The sequence below is a fragment of the Balaenoptera physalus genome, assembly GCF_965194825.1.
Source record: "Balaenoptera physalus genome assembly, chromosome: 1".
Classification (NCBI taxonomy): domain Eukaryota; kingdom Metazoa; phylum Chordata; class Mammalia; order Artiodactyla; family Balaenopteridae; genus Balaenoptera; species Balaenoptera physalus.
Window position 1 is genome coordinate 173,658,713 of NC_138882.1, and position 18,102 is coordinate 173,676,814.

Here is an 18,102-nt window from a genome sequence, read left to right on the forward strand (position 1 = left end):
AATAACAATTCCTACCTCATAAGAGTTATTGTGAAAATTAAATAAGTTAAAATAGGTAAAGGGCTGGGACTTCCCTGGTGGTGCAGTGGTTAAGAATCTGCCTGGTAATGCAGGGGACACGGGTTCGAGCCCTGGTCCAGGAAGATCCCACGTGCCGCGGAGCAACTAAGCCCGTGTGCCGCAACTACTGAGCCTGCTCTCTAGAGCCCATGAGCCACAACTACTGAAGCCCGCGCACCTAGAGCCCTTGCTCCACAACGAGAAGCCACCGCAATGAGAAACCCGCACACCACAACGAAGAGTAGCCCCCGCTCGCCACAACTAGAAAAAAGCCCACGGCAGCAACGAAGACCCAATGCAGCCAAAAATTAATTAATTAATTTAAAAATATATATATGTAAAGGGCTTAGAACAGTGCCTAGCTCACAGTAAGATCTACCTAAGTGTTAATTATTACTGCTATCTGGAGACTAAAATATGGACTGAGAGGTGTGGGGCTCGCTGACATAATAATATATTTGGTAAGCACTCAATTGCCAGCACCGAGCTGAGCACATTACATGGTTATCTGTTTGAAACATCATAAGAGACCCTTGAGGACTACCTGACTACCCTATCTAAAACAGCCTCCACTTACACACCCTTGCCCTGCTTTAATTTTGTTTCATGGCACTTCTACCTGACTTTCTACTATATATTTACTTATTTGTCCCTCTCAATAAATTGTTGCAGTTTAGACTCACTAGACTGCAAGCTCCAGGAGGTCAGGGACTTTGTCCTCTTGCTCATCTCCCAGAACAGTGCACACTAAATAAGTATTTGCTGAACGAGTGAATGAGTTATCCCCATGTTATACATAAGGAAGCTGAGGCTTAGTTAGGTCAGGTGACTTGGCCAAGGTCATTCTGTTTACTAGGGGTGAAGCACCTGTTCCTGAATATTCTAGTCCCCTGCCTCAGGTCCTCAGGTTCGGGAGCTCTAGCTCTACCACCTCTGTGCCTCAAAGGCTTCCTTCACCTATCAGACCTGGAAATCTGGTGCCATGAAGGATAAATCCTGAAGATCAATCACAAGACAGCTCACCACTACCATCACTGTGTTATCCAGCAAATACAGGTTCATGAAAACCAATATTCTCTATGCCATGAAGTGCTAGGCAATGACACACTGTACTTAAAGAGGCTTCATTGGAGTGTGTAGTATTTAATAATCATCACCCTGAAAAAAAAGTGGGGATCTTAGGCTAGCAGAAAACAGCCAGACATAAGGCAGATGTAAACCACTCAAATGCCGAGTGCCGTGCAACACCACACCAAAACTGTTGACACAGGCTTTAGAATCTTAAAGGTTTCAAATCCAGTCCTGGCTTTTAATTCTTAGCCTGGAGATGAAAGGGCTTTGTAAACTGTAAAGTACTATCCACACATGAGGGATTTTTGTTATTAGTTAGGTACACACCATCACCTGTTAGGCTAAGTGCCAGATCCTTGAGTATAGCAGGGCCCAACACATAGTAGGGGGTGAGAGGAAAAGTAATGCCCAATCCAAAGGCAGAGAAACTACCCTTACTCCTGTGCCCATCTGCCCTCTCAGAAGAGGCCTCTGCAAACCAGACATCCGGTCCCAGCTCACCCTGCAGAGGCTGCCACTGAGTACAGGGTAAAGGTCCCAAGCACCATCTCTGCAGCTAATTTCCTAGGAAGAAACTCAGCTCCCTCCCTGCTTGCTGCTCCATGCTCACATCTGGGTGGCGGCTGTGCCATGCATGCTCCAAGCCCCAGGATGGGGTCTCTAGGGGCCATCTCTATCCCGCCTGCCAGCTGAGCCCACCTCTGCCTCCCCCACCACCCCTCCTTTTCCTTCCTAGGGAATACAGGCCCTGAAAGCTGCCTCTCAGCCCCTGGAGCGGTCAAGGGCACTAAGGGAAAAAAACAAAAAAGAAAAAAGACAACATGAAAGGGTCCTAATCCTTCCCCATTGCAAACTGAGCTCCAGCAAAAAGCAAACACCAGCTGCACAGAAGAGGGTGAAATTAGACGGTGAAATTAGGTGGTGACCAGGGGGGAAGGCCAGGGAGAGTAGATGGGGCCTCCGATGACCTGGAAAAGATGAGATTGGAAGAAGGCGGGGGTGGGGTGGGGGAACAGTTGGAGTCTGAACCATTCCCAAATCCGGGACGTAGGCAGATTAGGGACACAGCTGGCCTGAAGCCCCAGTGGTAGGGCTCATGGAAAACATTTGTCGGTTGTGGGGAGTGGCAAGAGATGAAGAGGGCTTTGAAAAGCTGGGCCCACCAGCAAAGTGTTCTGAACAGTCACTACTGAATAAAAACCAATCCTGGTACCAAAAGTACATGAAGAGTAGAGCTTTCCATCCAGCTCATGGTAATAAAATTGCAGTCATTTTAGACCTTTTTAACACAAATGACAAATCAAACAAGCTATAACAAGGTGGAAAATTTGCTGTTTATACAGTGGTATACCTTTCTAGGGGATTATTTTTAGTAGTAGTGCTTGCATTGTTAACAGAAAATACAGTTAAGTAAGAAAAAAAATTTTAATCAACATAAAGCCATCAATCAGAAATAACTACCATCAATATTTTGGTGGGAGATTTCCCTTCTAGTACCTCTCCTGACAGATATACTTTTTTGTTTATATATATTTAGTCATATGAAATTGCTGATTTTATAGGTTAAAATGGTCAAGTATCAGCAATTGCATATGGTTCAGCCTAATGCTTTTTTAAATTTTAGATCATATTGTTTCAGAACCAACTTTTTTCTCCTAACAATATATTATGGCATCCACAGTGCCCTCAAGTGGATGTACCATAATTTAATTAAACCTAAATGTTATTAGACATTTAGGTTATTTCCCATTTTTCTCTCTTTTTATTTCTTTTTTCTTTTTCTTTCCCTTTTTTTCCCCATTTTTCTCTCTCATATACTTGACAAATATCCTTTTATCTAAATCATACCCATGATTATTTTTTAGAACACACTGACTGCAGCATATATTTTTTAATTATAACATACACAGCTGCCTGTGCTGGTCATTTTTTGAGATAAAAGCAAAAGAAATCAGCAGATGCAATGAAAGACAATACCATGAATGAATACTCTTTCACATGTGAAAACACAAGAGCATGTTTTGACCTCTTTGATAGAATGCACTTTGCTTACAAAAATTGCATTAAGCTCTGTTTTAAAAAGTTCCCTGTGCACAGTAAAAGCAAAAACAGCTAAGTATGATTAAAATCCATATATTGGATTTGGCAAGTTATGTCCTTTCTGCTGTGAAGACACTCCAAGAAACAAGGGGCAGAAGGGAAGGAAGTCGAAATTGTAAAAGAGGACCCAGTGGACCGTTTAGTAAGGTATTGCTTTAGGCCTCTAGATTCACAAAATGTTAAAACTGGATAGGCCCTTAGAGATCATCAAGCCCAAGCTGGTTTTAAACATATTGGGAAATGGGTCCAGAAACTGGAAGAGACTTGCCTGAGGTCACATAGCACGGGGGCGGCAGAGCCCAAACTTGAACCCAAGTTTTCTGACCCCTACTCCAGATTCTGTTCACTGCCTTCTTCTAAGTGCAGCTACATTTCTCGTCCAAAGCTGGAGGCCAAGCTAAATTGTACAGCCATATAACCTAGGACTGTCTGAGCCGGGAGGGACCTTAGAGATAAGTTATTATTAAAAATAATGACCCACCGTGATGAAGAGTGGCCCCCACTTGCCGCAACTAGAGAAAGCCCTCGCACAGAAACGAAGACCCAACACAGCCATAAATAAATAAAAATAAATAAATAAAAAATAATGACCACTACATTTATTAGATATTTACTACGTGCCAGGCACGTACTGAGTACTTTATATGCATTAGTGCACTTAGCCGCATAGCAACCCTGCAAAGTGTTATCAGCCTCAATTGCAGTTGAAGAAACTACAGTCTAGAAACATTAGGTGATTTGCCCAATGTCACACAGTTTAAACAAAGTCCATCTGCTACCACTGTCCTCTGCTCCACACTGCTTTCATATCACTCTCAGGAAAGCACTTTGGAAATGAGATGAAAGAACAACATCAACATCTGTCCCAAGACCCCAGGGAAAGGCTGTTGTGGCTGCTTCTGACTGGAGCCCTGGGACATTCAAGGAGGGACCCAAGAATCTGACCTCCCATGACCCTCCCCAACCCCCTTCTCTCACCAGCTGGAGTATACCTAATGTCCCTGATCCAGCCAAGCCTCCAGCTCACTCAAGCTTAACCCACTAATTCTCTATCCCTCAGGCAGGGAACCCTCTAGGCCCAGAGGGTTTCCCAAGAAACATGGGAACAGGCTCAGTGCCACCAGCTAGCTGAGCCCCTTCTAAACCTGCTAAAGTCAGCCTGGCCCAACCCTCCTGGGAGAGGGCAGAGGAGGAGCTATGGGGAAGCAGGAGGAGACTGGGTACCCAGAAATGGCCAGGTTTGACTTGCCCTAAGATCCTCCAAAGCTGCTGTGGCAGGACAGTTCCTGAGCTGTCTGTCTAGCATTTAGCTAGTCTCCATTTCTAAGCCTTCCAGTGACTGGGAATTTTTCCATGGGGAAAAAAGAGAGAAATGACTACAGATAAGTCCAGCCTCAGCTCTGCAGTAAGTTCACTGTGTGACTGTGGGCAAGTTACTTACCCTCTCTCTTAGTCAGCTCGGTCTGCTTAACAAAATGCCATAGACTGGGTGGCTTAAGCAACAGAAACTTATATTCTCACAGTTCTGGAGGCTGGAAGTCCAAGATCAGGGTGACACCCTGGTCAGATTCTGGTGAGGGCTCTCTTCCTGGCTTGCAGACAGCCACCTCTTCTCATGTCCTCACATGGCAGAGAGAGGGGGAGCTCACTGATATCCCTTCTCATAAGGACACTAATCCCATCATGAGGGCCCCTCCCTCATGACCTCATCTAATCCTAATCACCTCCCAAAGGCCCCATCTCCAAATACCATCACATTGGGATTAAGGCTTCAATGTGAATTTTGGGCGGGACACAAATTTTCATCCATTACACCCTCTCTGGGCTCCCATTTCCACACCAATCAAATAGAGGTACCCACCCAGGATATCACACGGGGTAGCAAGAAGGATCAATTATGTGGGAGGTGCAAAGGGTTCTTCAGATTACAAGCCCACACCTGTGCTAAGTATGATTTGTATAGTTTATTTTTATTCTGCTGTCAACCAAGCAGAAAAAAATCCTCAATCCCAAGGCAAAAGCCTCCCTGGAACTGAGGACATGCTGGTCCCCCCTTTCTTCATCCAGCAGACATTATTGAGTACCTCTTATGTGTAGGCACTGGGGATCACGGGATGAATGAGATGAGACCAGTAGCACCAAGAACAAACACCTTCATCATCATCCCATATTCAGGTGATGGCAAGAAGAGATAAAAGGATTGGGGGCTTTTAAGGTAAGCAGACCGAGGTTCAAATCAAAGCTCCACCACTGAGATGCTATGTGAGTTCAGCGAGTCACTACTTCTCTCTTCCTTATCTATAAAATGGGGATGACATCTGCTAGCCATCGTACCAAGTACTCTTCATGCAACACGTCACTGAACCTTTACAACAGCCCCTTGAACACGGTATGACTCTAATTCCCATTTTACAGATGAGGAAATAGAATCTCAGAGAAGTGAAAAACTTACCCAAGATCACCCAGCTAGTAAGAGTCAGAGTTAGGATTCAAACCCACATCTGCCTGGCTTTATTGCTAGTACCGTCTTACAGTTTACAGATTGCCTGCATTCGGGTAATGGTCATTATAATAATACCAGCATAAAGAGTACTCTCTATGTGCCTAGATCCTTTACCTGCATTCCCTTATTTAGTTGTCACAACAACCCTATGGAGTGGGTACTATTTTAACCCCATTCTTTAGCTTTGGGACCTGAAGTCAGAGAGGTGAAGCAATTTGCCCAATGTCACACAGCTAAGAAGGGGTATAGTGGGGAAACCAAGTGTGTCTGACTCCAGAACCCTATCCTTGCCCACTACACTATCCTGCCTTTCTTCCCTGGTGAAGCCAAGCAGGTGTCTATCTCTTTATCTCTGTTTGACAAATGAGAAAGCTGAGGCCCAGCAAAAGGTACTGATGTGCCTACGGGGACCCAACAACTCAGCAGCTAAGCAGGGACTTGAACCCAGGCTCCTGAGCCTTAAACATAGGGTTATTTCCTCCACCCACAATACCTGAATCCTGGGCACCAGAAAATGGCCCTGTGAGCTGGACCTTTGGGAACTATACCTCCCCCAGAGGCATGGGGACCCCCCTCTAAACCAGGCTAGGCATGGAGAGCCAAGCACGTGGGGGAGAAGAAACTTTGCAGAATACTGCCTGGGGAAGACAGCGATTGAGCTGGTATGCAGGTGCCCCTAGCTTTGGGCACCTCTGTCTTGGTCTTCCTAAGCCATGGACCCATAGCTGGGAAGGGGGTAGTTATACAGGAAGCCACTCCAGGCCTGGGTCCCTGCTGGCTAGCACAGCTCTTTGCTGTGATTTCTGCTGAAAAACAAAAAGCTCAAACTTCTGGGCCTAAGTGCTAATTACCAATAATGACATAATAACCATGTGGGCCCAACAGCCAAAGAGTCCCAACTAGAAATTCTGCATAGCTCAGACTCAGGAACAAAAGATTTGGGCACTCCAGCTGAAACTGATGCCCTGGCAGAAAATGTCAGAAGCTAAAGGGCTTCAGGGTTGACCCAACCAAGGTATTATCTGGCAGACGGAGATGACGACCACTCATACAATTATTTATTGAGAATCTAGTGTGTGTGTGTGTGTGTGTGTGTGTGTGTGTGTGTGTGTGTGTGTGTGTGTGTGTGTGCGCGCGCGCTCAATAGTGCTAGACCCAGAGAGAAGAGGCTTCATTTATTCATTAATTCACTCCACAAATATTTACTGAGCACCTACTATGAACCACACACTCTTCTAGGTACAAGGGATATAACATTGAACAAGAAAGACAAATATTACCATCGTCACTGAGCTTACATTCCAGTGGGGGGAGTCAAACAATAAGCAAATATTCTAGAAAATATTGTATGTCAAAAAGTGATAAGTGCTGTGGAGAAAAATAAGCCAGGAGGGAGGATAGGGAGTGTTGGTGTTGTAGTGCCACACTGTTAAATAGAGTAGTCAGGAAAGGCCTTACTGAGCAGGTGACATGTAACCAAAAAAAATTAAGGAGATGAGAGAACAAGTCATGAAAGGATCTGGGGGTACGTGTTCCAGGTCGAAGGACCAGCAAGTGCAAAGGCCCTGGGGTGGAAGTGTGACTGGTGGATTCAAGGACTTGCTGCCTGAGATCATACCTCTAGTCATTAACAGAGCTGGGAGAGAAAAGGCATCAGACAGACTGATCACCCACTGTGTACCTGAACTCTCTTACATCTTAGGACAATTCTGGAGGTAAGGATTATGCTCACTTTTCTCACCACTTTACAGTTGAGGGAATGAGACCCACAGAAGAGAAGTAATGATCCCACATCACACATCTAGAATAGGCAGGTCTGCTTGCCTCCAGCTTTCTCCGGCCTCCCTGCTCCTCTTCTCTATGCCCTGTCTGTGCAAATCCTAAATAAGTATGTGTGGAGTGAATGAATGAACAGATGAATCCTGCACATTCTCAAGCCCTGCCTTCTCCGTGAACTGCTTCCTAACCAGCCTTGGCTGATTTCTTCTTGTCTCTGCTAATCTAAGAATAACAACAACAATAATTCCAGTGTGCCAGCTATGGATGGAGTACTCTACCTGAATTATCTAATTTATCCCTTAAGTACCTATGAGAAGGTGCTAATATTTTTCCCATTTTGTAAGTGAGAAAAGTAAAGCTCACTGAGGTAGAACAACTTGCTAGAGGTCCCACAGCTGGTCAGTGATGAAACTGCGATTTAAACTGAGCTCTGTTGGCCCTTCTTTTAATCCTGTAATGTTAGTAGAAACCTGTGACATCAATCCATCCCCATCCTTTTAGAAAACAGAAAACAGAGGCTCAGAGAGGTCAGGAAGAGCTGGGTGAGGGCCGCAGCCCTCCAGCCCCCAGTCTGGTGGTCCTTCTACTCTTCCACATTTGGGGCTGTGGACCAGGTTTGCCCTTCTAGGCCTATTTCACGGCCTCTGCAAAAGTCTTAGTGTCGTCTTAGCTGCCTGAGGGCAGTTCCAGGGAACTCAAGAGTCCACACCTCTGTCCCCTCAGCCCTCAACTGTCTCCACAGTAAAATCAGCTGAGGCCTGGGTAATGCAAGACCCTTCTGACTCTGCTTTTCAAAGCACTTGCAGTGGCATTTGATCAGAGGAGGCTGCGGGAGGGAAACTCTGTCCTCATGTGGCTCCTGGAAGAGAGATCATGCAGGCTTGGTGCCAGGAGGGCAGAGATGGGCAAGGGGCAGAGGCCAAAATCAGGCCAAGGGTGAGGATAGAGTGTTCTAGCCAACTAGGAAGGGGGAGGTGGGGGAGAGGGGGCAAAAGATGCTGAGCCTCTGGCTTTAAAACCAGTTTATTGGGTGTCATCTATTCAACAAGAAACTGTATCAAATACTCCAGGTTCCTAGACTGGGAAGAGGTAGGGCAGAAGAAGGTTCTCAGAGGCAGCAGTTATAACAGCAGTAACAGTTGCTACCTACCACTGAGGCCTCACAGTGCTGGACCCTGGACTAAGTGCTTTATCTACATTATTGCCAATCCTCACAGTAAAATCAGCCCCATTCTACAGCAGAGGAAACTGAGGCTCAGGGAGGTGAAATGATAGCCATCATCACAACCGTTCATAGGATAGTACAAAAAGGGTCCGGAGACCTAGGTTCCTGCTGCATGACCTTGTGCCATCAGCCACCTGCTCTGATCTGAGGTTCCTGCATCTGTACCAAAAGGGACTTGGTCACCAGCCTTTGCCGTAAAATCCAAGAGGCTCAGGGATCCAGTTCTGCCCAGACTATGGGGCCTCCCACAGATACAGGACATCACTCTGCTGCTGGCTTTGGCCTCTAGCCCAGGAGGGGCCTCTAGGGTGGGGAGTTGGGGAGAGCCCTGCCCTCAAGACCGAGCGTCCTTGGGCCTGAGGCCAAGGGGGGGCAAGGGGTAGGAGGGAGCAAGCTCGGCAGTGGGCCAGGACCCCTCTGGAGATTTGGGCTTGTTTCTTAATCCTTTCCTTCCTTTGTTGGCCAGAGCTCACTGCCAGGAGAGGCAGGGGAAGCAGTGGGTGGGACCAGAGAGACGGAGAAGTCCCAAACATGATGATTTAAGTAGAGTTGCTTTTGATGCGTGCCCATTACATTCAGACACTGTACAAGGCCATTTGTGGGGATTACCTCATTGAAGCCTCCGCCCTTCCCTGTGAGGAAGGCTGCTGTCCCCATTTTACTGAGGTGGAAACTGAGGTTCAGAAAGGGCAAATGACCGAAGGCCACACAACTTATAAGTGGCAGAGCCAGCAGGGAACCCAGGTTGTTAACTCCTGAGAGAGGCAGCCACTGGGTGTGACTAGAGTGGGGGTAAGAAGGGACAAGGAGGGAAGGAGGGGGGATGGGAGAAGAGGAGGGTGGAAAGGGCCCTGGCAGTCTCTATGAGGGGAGCAGGCAGTTATGAAGATGCAGGAAGGAGAGAGTAGCAAGCGATCATCTCCAAAGTGACCATCTCCAAAGCCCTGCGTGATCTAGGTCTGCTTCCCTGTCCAGCCTCACCTCCCATCACCACCTGCCTCTCCCTTTTTGCTCCGGCCATACCAAACTACGAACTTAGGACCCAAGCACATTGTGTAGGTTCAAGCCTTCACACACGCTGTTGCCTATGCCTAGAAATCTGTTCCCTCCACTGCCCACCTAGAGAGCTCTTATTCGTCCTTCAAGTCCCAGCTTAGCTATCTCTTCCCCTGAGGACTAGAGTTAAGCACCTGCTGGGCTGGGCTCGCTCCGCTCTGAAGTGCTTCATGCTTCCTGAAGGGTAAGAACCCCCTCTGAGTTACCTTTGTGCCCCCAGAACCTAGTACACAGTCCATGCTCAATAGATGTATGTTGTCTATACTTGTATTTTATCACTGAGCCTTTGAGGCAGGCAAAACAGGTTTTCTTATCCTCTCTCTCAAGGCGAGGACCACAGGGCAAGAGAGGGAGTGACTTCCAGGGGCCACACAGACATTCAGTGACACTGGCAGGGCTAGAACCCAAGGCTTGTCTGCACCTCACAGCCCCTGTCCGGCCTCCACCCCAAAGAGCTCTCTTCCCTGCTAGACCTGCCAGGTTCACCACGAGGGACCCCCAAGGCAGAAGTAGCGGGCATGGGCCCTGGGGGACCTGAGGCAGAAGGTGGCAAGGAGCAGACAAGTGGCTTTTACCCCCCGACCCAGCTGTGTCCCTCAGCCAGAGACCCCAGCGGGCCCCATCACCCCCAGACCTAAGACCTCACTCTCACCTCTTCCCCCTCCTGCCTGCCCACTGCAGTCTAGCTCGCCTTGCTGGCTCTGCCTCCTAGACAGAGCTCACAACCCCCCGCTGCTCCCCATCCCATGGCTCAGTCCCAGGCCCCATACCTCAGCATCACTCACCTGGAGAGTTGCCCCTGCCCCTTCCCTCCTGTCTGTCCTCCGCACAAGGTGATCCTCCCGAAATACAAGCCTGGCCACGCCATTCCCCTGCTTCATAGCCAGTGGTCCCTCATGGCCTCTGGGCCAAGTCCCCTAACTCCCCTGAGCCTGTCTCTCCAGCCGCATCCCCCCAAGTGCAGGTCACGGCTCAGTACCTTGGCAAAGCAGTTCCTTCCACTAGGAATGCCCTTTCTCCTGGTCTTTGCCTGAGGAGATCTTCACAGTTCACACTTTAGTGCTTCAATCAAAGGTGGAGTTGGTAGTTTCTGTGTCCTCCTCCCCAACCAGACTCTGAGCTCCCAGGAGAGGAGGCAGTGGGGGCAGAGATGACACAGATTCACCTCTGTGCCTCATGCCCAGCACAGGGCCTGGCACAGACTGGGTATGAATGAAAGCAGATGGCTAGGAAAGGGAGGTACATTCCTACTTCCAAGAGGCCTCCTCCCTCCCTACATGCAGGTGACTTTCAGAACCTGTTAGATTGGTTACTACCTGTCTGTCCCCAGCGGGTTCCTCCCAGGCCTGGTCTCCACTGTCTCAAGAGGGATATCTTTGTAATCCCAAAATAATACTCATAATTATAACTGTAATAACAATAATTACTATCATCGAGTACTCACCGTGTGCCTTACGTGCATTATCTAATCCTCATAAGAACTCTTAAGAGGTAGGTAGTTTCTTTTTTTATCCCCATTTTACAGATAAGCAAACTAAGTCTCTACGAGGTTAAATGTCTTGCCCAAGGTCACACAACTAGTAAGCGATAGACGCAGAATTCAAAGCCAGGTCTGTCTGACTCTCAACAACTACACTGGCAGGCCTTCTCCTGCTTTCTGTTCTCTCCTTTCTTCAAAACTCTTGGAGCACCAAGCTGGGTGGAGGTACTGTGCGTGTGTGTGTGTGTGTGTGTGTGTGTGTGTGTGTGTGTGTGCGCGCGCGTGCGCACATGTGTGTGTGCACGTGTGTGTGTGTGTACACACGTGTGTGAGTGTGTGTGTGTATCTATATATTCAGCAAACAGCCCAGCAGCCCCCACCAATACTGTGCTGGGCAATGGAGATGGACAGAGAAGACTCAGACCCAGCCTCTGCCTCCTTTGGGGAAGTAAGAGGATTTCACACTAATAATTGTGGCCTTGGGGTGAGCAGACTTGGGGCTGAACCCCAGCTCCACCCCTAAATAACTATGTGACTCTGGGTAACTCACTTGATTTACTCTGCACCAATTCCCTCATCCATAAAGTTGAGGCCATAATGCCTACCTCATAGGGTCACTGGGAGGACTAGATGAGATAATGTGTCTAAAATAACATATAACAACCAGCCCAGCATATGAAAACTATCCAATAAGTGGCAATAGTACATATGATGATTAGAGAGTCTCAGGATCCCCCGGCCAAGGTGGGATGCAATTCTCCAGGGCCCTCCCTGGAGCCTCCTCAGCCAGGGCCAAATAGTAATAGTGATGATGATTCCTACTCCACCCATTTGCTCACTGAATAATCCTTCAAGGGAAGTATGCTTTATTAATCCTATTTTACAGGTGAGGTAACTGAGGCCCAGAGAAGGTGGTTTACTGAACCAAGTCACACAGCAAAAAATGGCGGAGCTGGGACCTCCACTCAGCTACTTCCACACTGGGCAGAAGCCAGCCCTTATCCCTGGGCCCTGGCCAGCCTGCTGGGGAGTCTGGGGTTCCTGACTCCTAGATTCTAGTTCCACCCAGGTGGGAAGTTAAAAGTAGGAGAAAGGAACCAAAAAGAGGAACACTTTACTTAGTCCTCTCCCAGAATGAGCCCAGGCCTGGGAGAAAACCAACAGTTACCAAGCAGGGCCCTGTGCCCCTCACTTCTCACTGGCTCCTTCCCACACCCGTGTGGGGCAAGTGCTATGATATGCATGTCGCAGATGAGGTCTCCAAGACTCAAAGAGGTTAGTGACTTATCCAAGATCACACAGCTAGGAAAGTGGCAGTCCTAGGAGGCAGAGTCCCTCCTCATCCCTCCCTCCTTCAGCCCCAGACCTCCCCAGCCACCCCACCCTTCTGATGAAATCCAGAGGCTCTGCCACTCCTTCCCCAGGCCTAAGCAGAGGCCCTGAGTCTCGCTGCCTAGGCCCCTCTCTCTGCTGACTGATGCCTGCTTGCTACTTGACCCTACACTCAGTTCAGAGGACCCAGAGCTCACTTAACAGAGACCTGGCCCCCAAGGAATGCACAATCTTGGGAGCAAAGAGGGGACTCATGCTCACTGAGCCCCTATAAGGCTGGGCACTTCATATGCATTAGCCATTTAATCCAATACAAAGCACAATGATGGGTGCATAGTGATGCTGAATTAATATTTTCTTTCATTTGGAAATATTCATTGCATACCTACTATGAGCCACTCTATCCTCAGTGCTGGGATACAGCAGTGCACAGGTGAACAAACATCCGGGCCCTGGCCCTCGTGGGGCTTACGAGAATAACATAATAAACATACTTGTGTCAGGTAGGTGTTAACATTCCCACTTTACAGATGCAAACGGAGACGCAAAGAGCCACCCATCAGTGGCTAAAACCAGACGCAAAAATCACTGCATCAGTGTGTCAGGTGTCTGGAAAGAAGTCAGCTGGTTGTGATAGGATCCTAACTTCAGAGTTAGGATCTTCGCTCAGCTCTTCCTCCCCCACCCCGGGCCTCCCTTTACACCTCCCAGTGGCCTCAGAGCCACAGGACGAGCATTAGAATAAAGCCCATGTGGCAGTTACTTAGCCAAACCAGTACTCACCCAGAAGCAGCCATGGGGTCACGCAGCCGTCAGGGGAGAAGCCGTGGAGTCATCGCCGCAGTGGCACATGGAAGCAAAGGACAGCAGTGAGATACAAGCACAGCCAACAAACAAAGTCTTTGGGGCCCCTCTTTGGCCTGAGCCTGGGCCCGGGTGGGGGGGGAACCCTGCCCTTCCCTCTGCCTCCGGGGCTCTTTGGGGCAGATACCCTCTTAGTCAGCAGTCTGATAGTCTGATAATCTACCCTGAGCTCATCGGGTCTCCATGGGCCCAGCCCACTGGAGGCAGCAGTATCCCTGCGGACAAACATTAGCTGAGTACCTACTGTGTGCCAGGTGTTGGTCCCTGCCCTCATGGAACCTACAGTCAGTGAGGAAGCAATCTTATAAATAATAACCGAATTACAACTGTGATGAGTGCTTCAAGGAGGAGACTTAAGAACTTGGGTTCATACCCTGGCTCTACCATGTACTAGCTTGGTGACATTGGGCCTATTTCTTAACTTCTCTGTGTCTCAGATTTTCATCTGTAAAATGCGGAAAGTATTAGTACCCACGTCCAGGGTTGTTGTGAAGATTAAGTAAATTAATATATGTAAAAAATTTTGAACAATGCTTGGCACACAGTAACACAGCAAACTTCATAAATGTTAGCTACTGTTATCACAGGGAGCTGTAGGCATGGGTTTCAGAGAGATCTGGTGTGGGTCAGGCCACCATCTACCTGAGAAGGTAGAGACTAAAGGAGACAATGAGAGGTGAAGCTCTGAGCCCAGTGCCTGGTGCATGGTAACAAATTACTCAATAAATAGTGGTGACATTCTTAGGGTTGTTCTCCCTAAGAGAACATCACCCCAGGGTAAAGCATCTCAGCAGAGTTGCTGTCAGAAATGCTCCCTCCCCACAAACACACACCCAGAAGTGCAGCTTTGGACTGAAAAATAACCAGCACCCACATTCTCACCTGATTCCACAAATGCCTCATCTCCTTTGACCTTCACAATAACCCAGGAAGTGGACAAAGGCAAAATTATTACTATTCCCATTTTACAGATGAGGACAGTGAGGTGAAGGGACTCCTCTCTGTGTGTTCTTGGCCGCTCACTTCACATCTCCAAGACTAGTTAAGTGGTCAAGCCAGGATTCCAACTGGCATCTGCCTGGATTTTGTTCTCCAGGTCTTCCCTTCCATTTTGCCCTTCAGTCTCTGCCATACTAGCTGTCCAGCCCCAGACAAGCCTTTGAACCTCTCCAACCTCAGTCCCTTTATCTAAAATAGTTGTTGTCAAACAGCCAGCCCAGGATCCAAGCTGTTCCTGACCCAAACTCTCCCTCCGCAGGCTCAGCCACTACTACCCGACCCCTCCTCTAACCCTTGACCCCATTGCCAACCTCAGCCTCTCACCCACAGGCCAAGGAATGTCTGTACTCAGCTACTCTAAACCCATGCTTTACAGATGGAGAAACTGAGGTCCAAATTGGCCACATACCCAGGGTTGCCTTTCAGTGCCGAGCTCTTGCACTGAGCATAGGCAGGTGGGGCTGGCCCTCTGGAGAAACTCCCTGTGAGGCCCTGACCCCCAAGTTGCTCCTGCTCCTTTCCCCCCTCACTGGAACCAGTGGGCACCCACAGAGCCTGTCCCCCACCTCCCCAGCCTGAACATCCCAGAGCTCTGAGCTCACCCAGCAGGGGTCAGGCAGGTTCTGCAGGTAAGGGCGAAGCAATGTGGGCACCTCAGTACCTACGGGGTGGAGTCTCCCCCTTTAAGCTGAGTCTAGGCTTTGGAGGCAGACAGACCTGGCTTAGAATCCCAGCCCAGCCACTTCTTAGCTGTGTGACTTTGGTCAAGTCAATTCACTCCCTGAACTCCTGTGAAATAGGGATAATACCTATTCCCTCACGGGGATGTAAGAATTATGAGGAATACGTAATGTTGCATATTAAAGGCTAGGCACAGAGCGCCATGCACAGTAAGTGCTCGAGAGGCTGCAGTTCCAACTGTGATTCGAGAACACAGGCCAAGAACAGGACTTGGGGGCCCATCACACTCAACCTTGCCCTTGCCCCATTCTCTCCCCCTCCCCTCATGTGGGGTGAGGGTAGTCCCAAACCAGGTCCCGGAGGCTGTAGTAACGGGCACCGGAAGATCCTTAGAGACTCTAGGCTCATCTGCCCTTCTCATTTCACAGAAAGAGAAACTGAGACCCAGGGAGAAAAGTGACTGCCCACAGACTATCAGGGAGTGGAATCCTGCCCCATTAATAAACATCAGAATCTTAGGCCCTGGGGAAATTCTGAATGCCCCATCCCCCAGGGGACTATCATAAAGGTCCACTCTGCAAATCCCCAACAAATCTCAGGCCACCATGACCTCTACGGTGAGTCTTTCATGGGTATCCTATTCAGCTCTTTGGCCAGCTGACCCATATATGTCACACAGTAGGTGCTCAGGAAAGGCTTAGGGAATAACCACATGAAATTACTCTTTGGTTCCACAGCTCTGCTCAGGCTCCCCCTCCAGAGGTCTCTCCCTGCATCTCCCTTCCTCACTTCCACCACAGCCAGCTTCTGTCTCAGGTCCTATCAGCTGTACCCGACTCCAGCCAGCAGAGCTCTGGGCCTCCAGAGGCCTGTACTGCATCAGCATCTTCCCAGCCAGGTTGGGAGGTTGCTGCCCAGCAGAGTCAGCCAGGCTCCCTGTCAGGGTCCGCTCTGCAAAGGAGGTGCTGGCCTTGCCCTGCCAGGGGCCCCACCCCCACTGACCTAGGGAGTGGGGCAGCCTGGGAGCTTCTATTGGCACCTGGGGCCTTCAGGAGGGAGGCCAGCCTGGTCTAGGCAGTTCAGGGATGGGCTGAGCAGGAAACACATGCGTGTCAGCCACACACCCAGGCATTCCACCTGCATCCCACATTGCTAGGACCTGGCAGGCTCTGCCTGTCTCTCCTGTATACCCAGAGGAAACCTCAGGGCTTCCTCACTCTATTCCTTTCTTAAAACACCCCCGTTGGCCTGTTCCCAGAACAGTTACCATTCTGGTCACTGCACATGCTTTGCCTCATTTGATTCTGCTAATGCCTGTAAGATCTGGATTACTGACTAAGGAGGAACCTGGGGCTCAGAGAGGTGAAGTGATTCATGCAAGGTCACATAGCAAGGAAGTGGCAGGAGCAGGATTCAAACCCAGTTCTGCTGCATGTAAAGCCTGCAGGGTACCAGAAGTCCCCTTCTGTCCCTCCTCTGTGCTCCCTACAGCTTCTGGATGCCCTTCTTCCCAAAACTTCCACCCCCTCTGCAAAGTCTCTCCTCCCCCATTCCTAGTCAGAATTAACAATTACCACCTCATAGCTGCTATTAACACCTTGTTTACATGCACCCGACAGCAGCAGGTACCTGAAGGCAGGGAGTGATCCCAGTAAGTGCTCCTTAGACCTGAGAGTCTGTCACTTCTATCTCCACCCTCCCCCGCCCTCCATGCAAAAGTCCCCTGGCCTCCTCCTGTTGATCGCCTGCCCACGCCAGTCCCCAGGCCTGTAACTGGGGTGAAGTTGGGAGCATGCAGTAACCTCAGGGGCTCTGTGCCAGTGCTCTGGCCCCTCCCCGGCCCTACCCTCTTCCCTTCAGTAGCTGAGCAGCTACCCTGACCTGACACCAGGCAGTTCTCACAGGGACTCCCAGCTTCCCTAAGCCCAAGCCCAGGTCAGGCTCTCCCCAAGCCTCCTCCTGGAGAAAAGGACTCCAGAAGCAGAGAGGGGTCTGCCTTCAGCCCCAATCCGGGTACTTAAGGGGGTCACATTCAGCCACTCCCTCCCAGAAGAAGCTGTGCGCCTCGGAGTAACCTCCCCCAGTCCCACGGGGTAGTCCTCCCCTCCCTCCTTCTGGGGCAAGCTTGGGCTGAGGTCGGTCTGGACAAGTCCCGGCCCTCAATTTGCTGGAGGGGAGAAGTCCTATCCTACCCCGAAAGAGGTGGGGTTTCTCTTGGGGTAGGATAGGAAAGTGTAGGCGAGGGCAGAAAACTCTCGGAGAAAGACAGAGGACAGGGACAGGGAGAGACTGGGCAACACAGAGGAGATGAGAGACACAGGGAACCGGGGGGGCAAGCAGGAACCAGAGCACGACAGAGAGACCCGGCCGACTGGAGACAGAGAGAAGTCCCCTAGACCAAGCCTGGAAGGCAGCGTGTGCGGCCAGGGCGGCGACAGGAGAGCCACCCTGGCGGGCAGAGCCAGCGCCCCAGCTCACGGGTCCCTCAGTCCGGAAACTCAAAGTCAGTTACGTAAGGGCCGGAGCGGGGCGCGGGGCCCTGGGCCCGGGTGCCCCCTCCCGCTGCACGCCGCCCGCCCGCCCGCTCCGCCGGCGCTGCAGCTGGCCCGGCAGGAGCACTCGGGGCCCGACAGGGCGGGGTTGCGGGGGGGGGGGGGGGGAGCTGGGCTGCAGCACTCCTTAGAGACACGCCCGCCGGCACCTAACCCAGGACCCCCGACCCAGACAAGCCCGGGACCGGCTGGGACCGCCAGCGCCAAGAGTCCATCTCCGGACGCGAGCTCTCGAACCCCCTTCCCGTCGCCCCTGCCCCTCCCCGCACTCCGAACTTCGAGACGCTCAGGGCCCTCTGGACCCCCAGTTCGGAACTTGGAACCCGGGACCCCGAGAGCCCCCGATCCCGACCCCTAGGACCAGATCTCTCCCCACCCGCGGGACGGCCCGGTCCCTAGG

At 50.2% G+C, this 18,102-nt stretch overlaps 1 protein-coding gene across 32 annotated transcripts in view; it reads right to left on the minus strand.

Moving 5' to 3' along the window:
• Positions 1-18,102, minus strand: part of EPB41 (erythrocyte membrane protein band 4.1) — a 203,104-nt gene that overhangs the window by 184,704 nt on the left and 298 nt on the right. For 2 of the 32 annotated variants that reach the window (XM_082439804.1, XM_082439830.1), the window contains exon 1: positions 13,390-17,891. The exons of 20 other annotated variants lie outside the window; for them this stretch is intronic. In XM_082439804.1, coding sequence (XP_082295930.1) covers positions 13,390-13,403 — 14 coding nt within the window. In that variant the 5' untranslated portion in view covers positions 13,404-17,891. Of the gene's footprint in view, positions 1-13,389; positions 17,900-18,102 lie in introns of those variants that run through there. 10 more of the 32 variants (XM_082439832.1, XM_082439803.1, XM_082439805.1 and 7 more) reach the window with 10 other exon arrangements.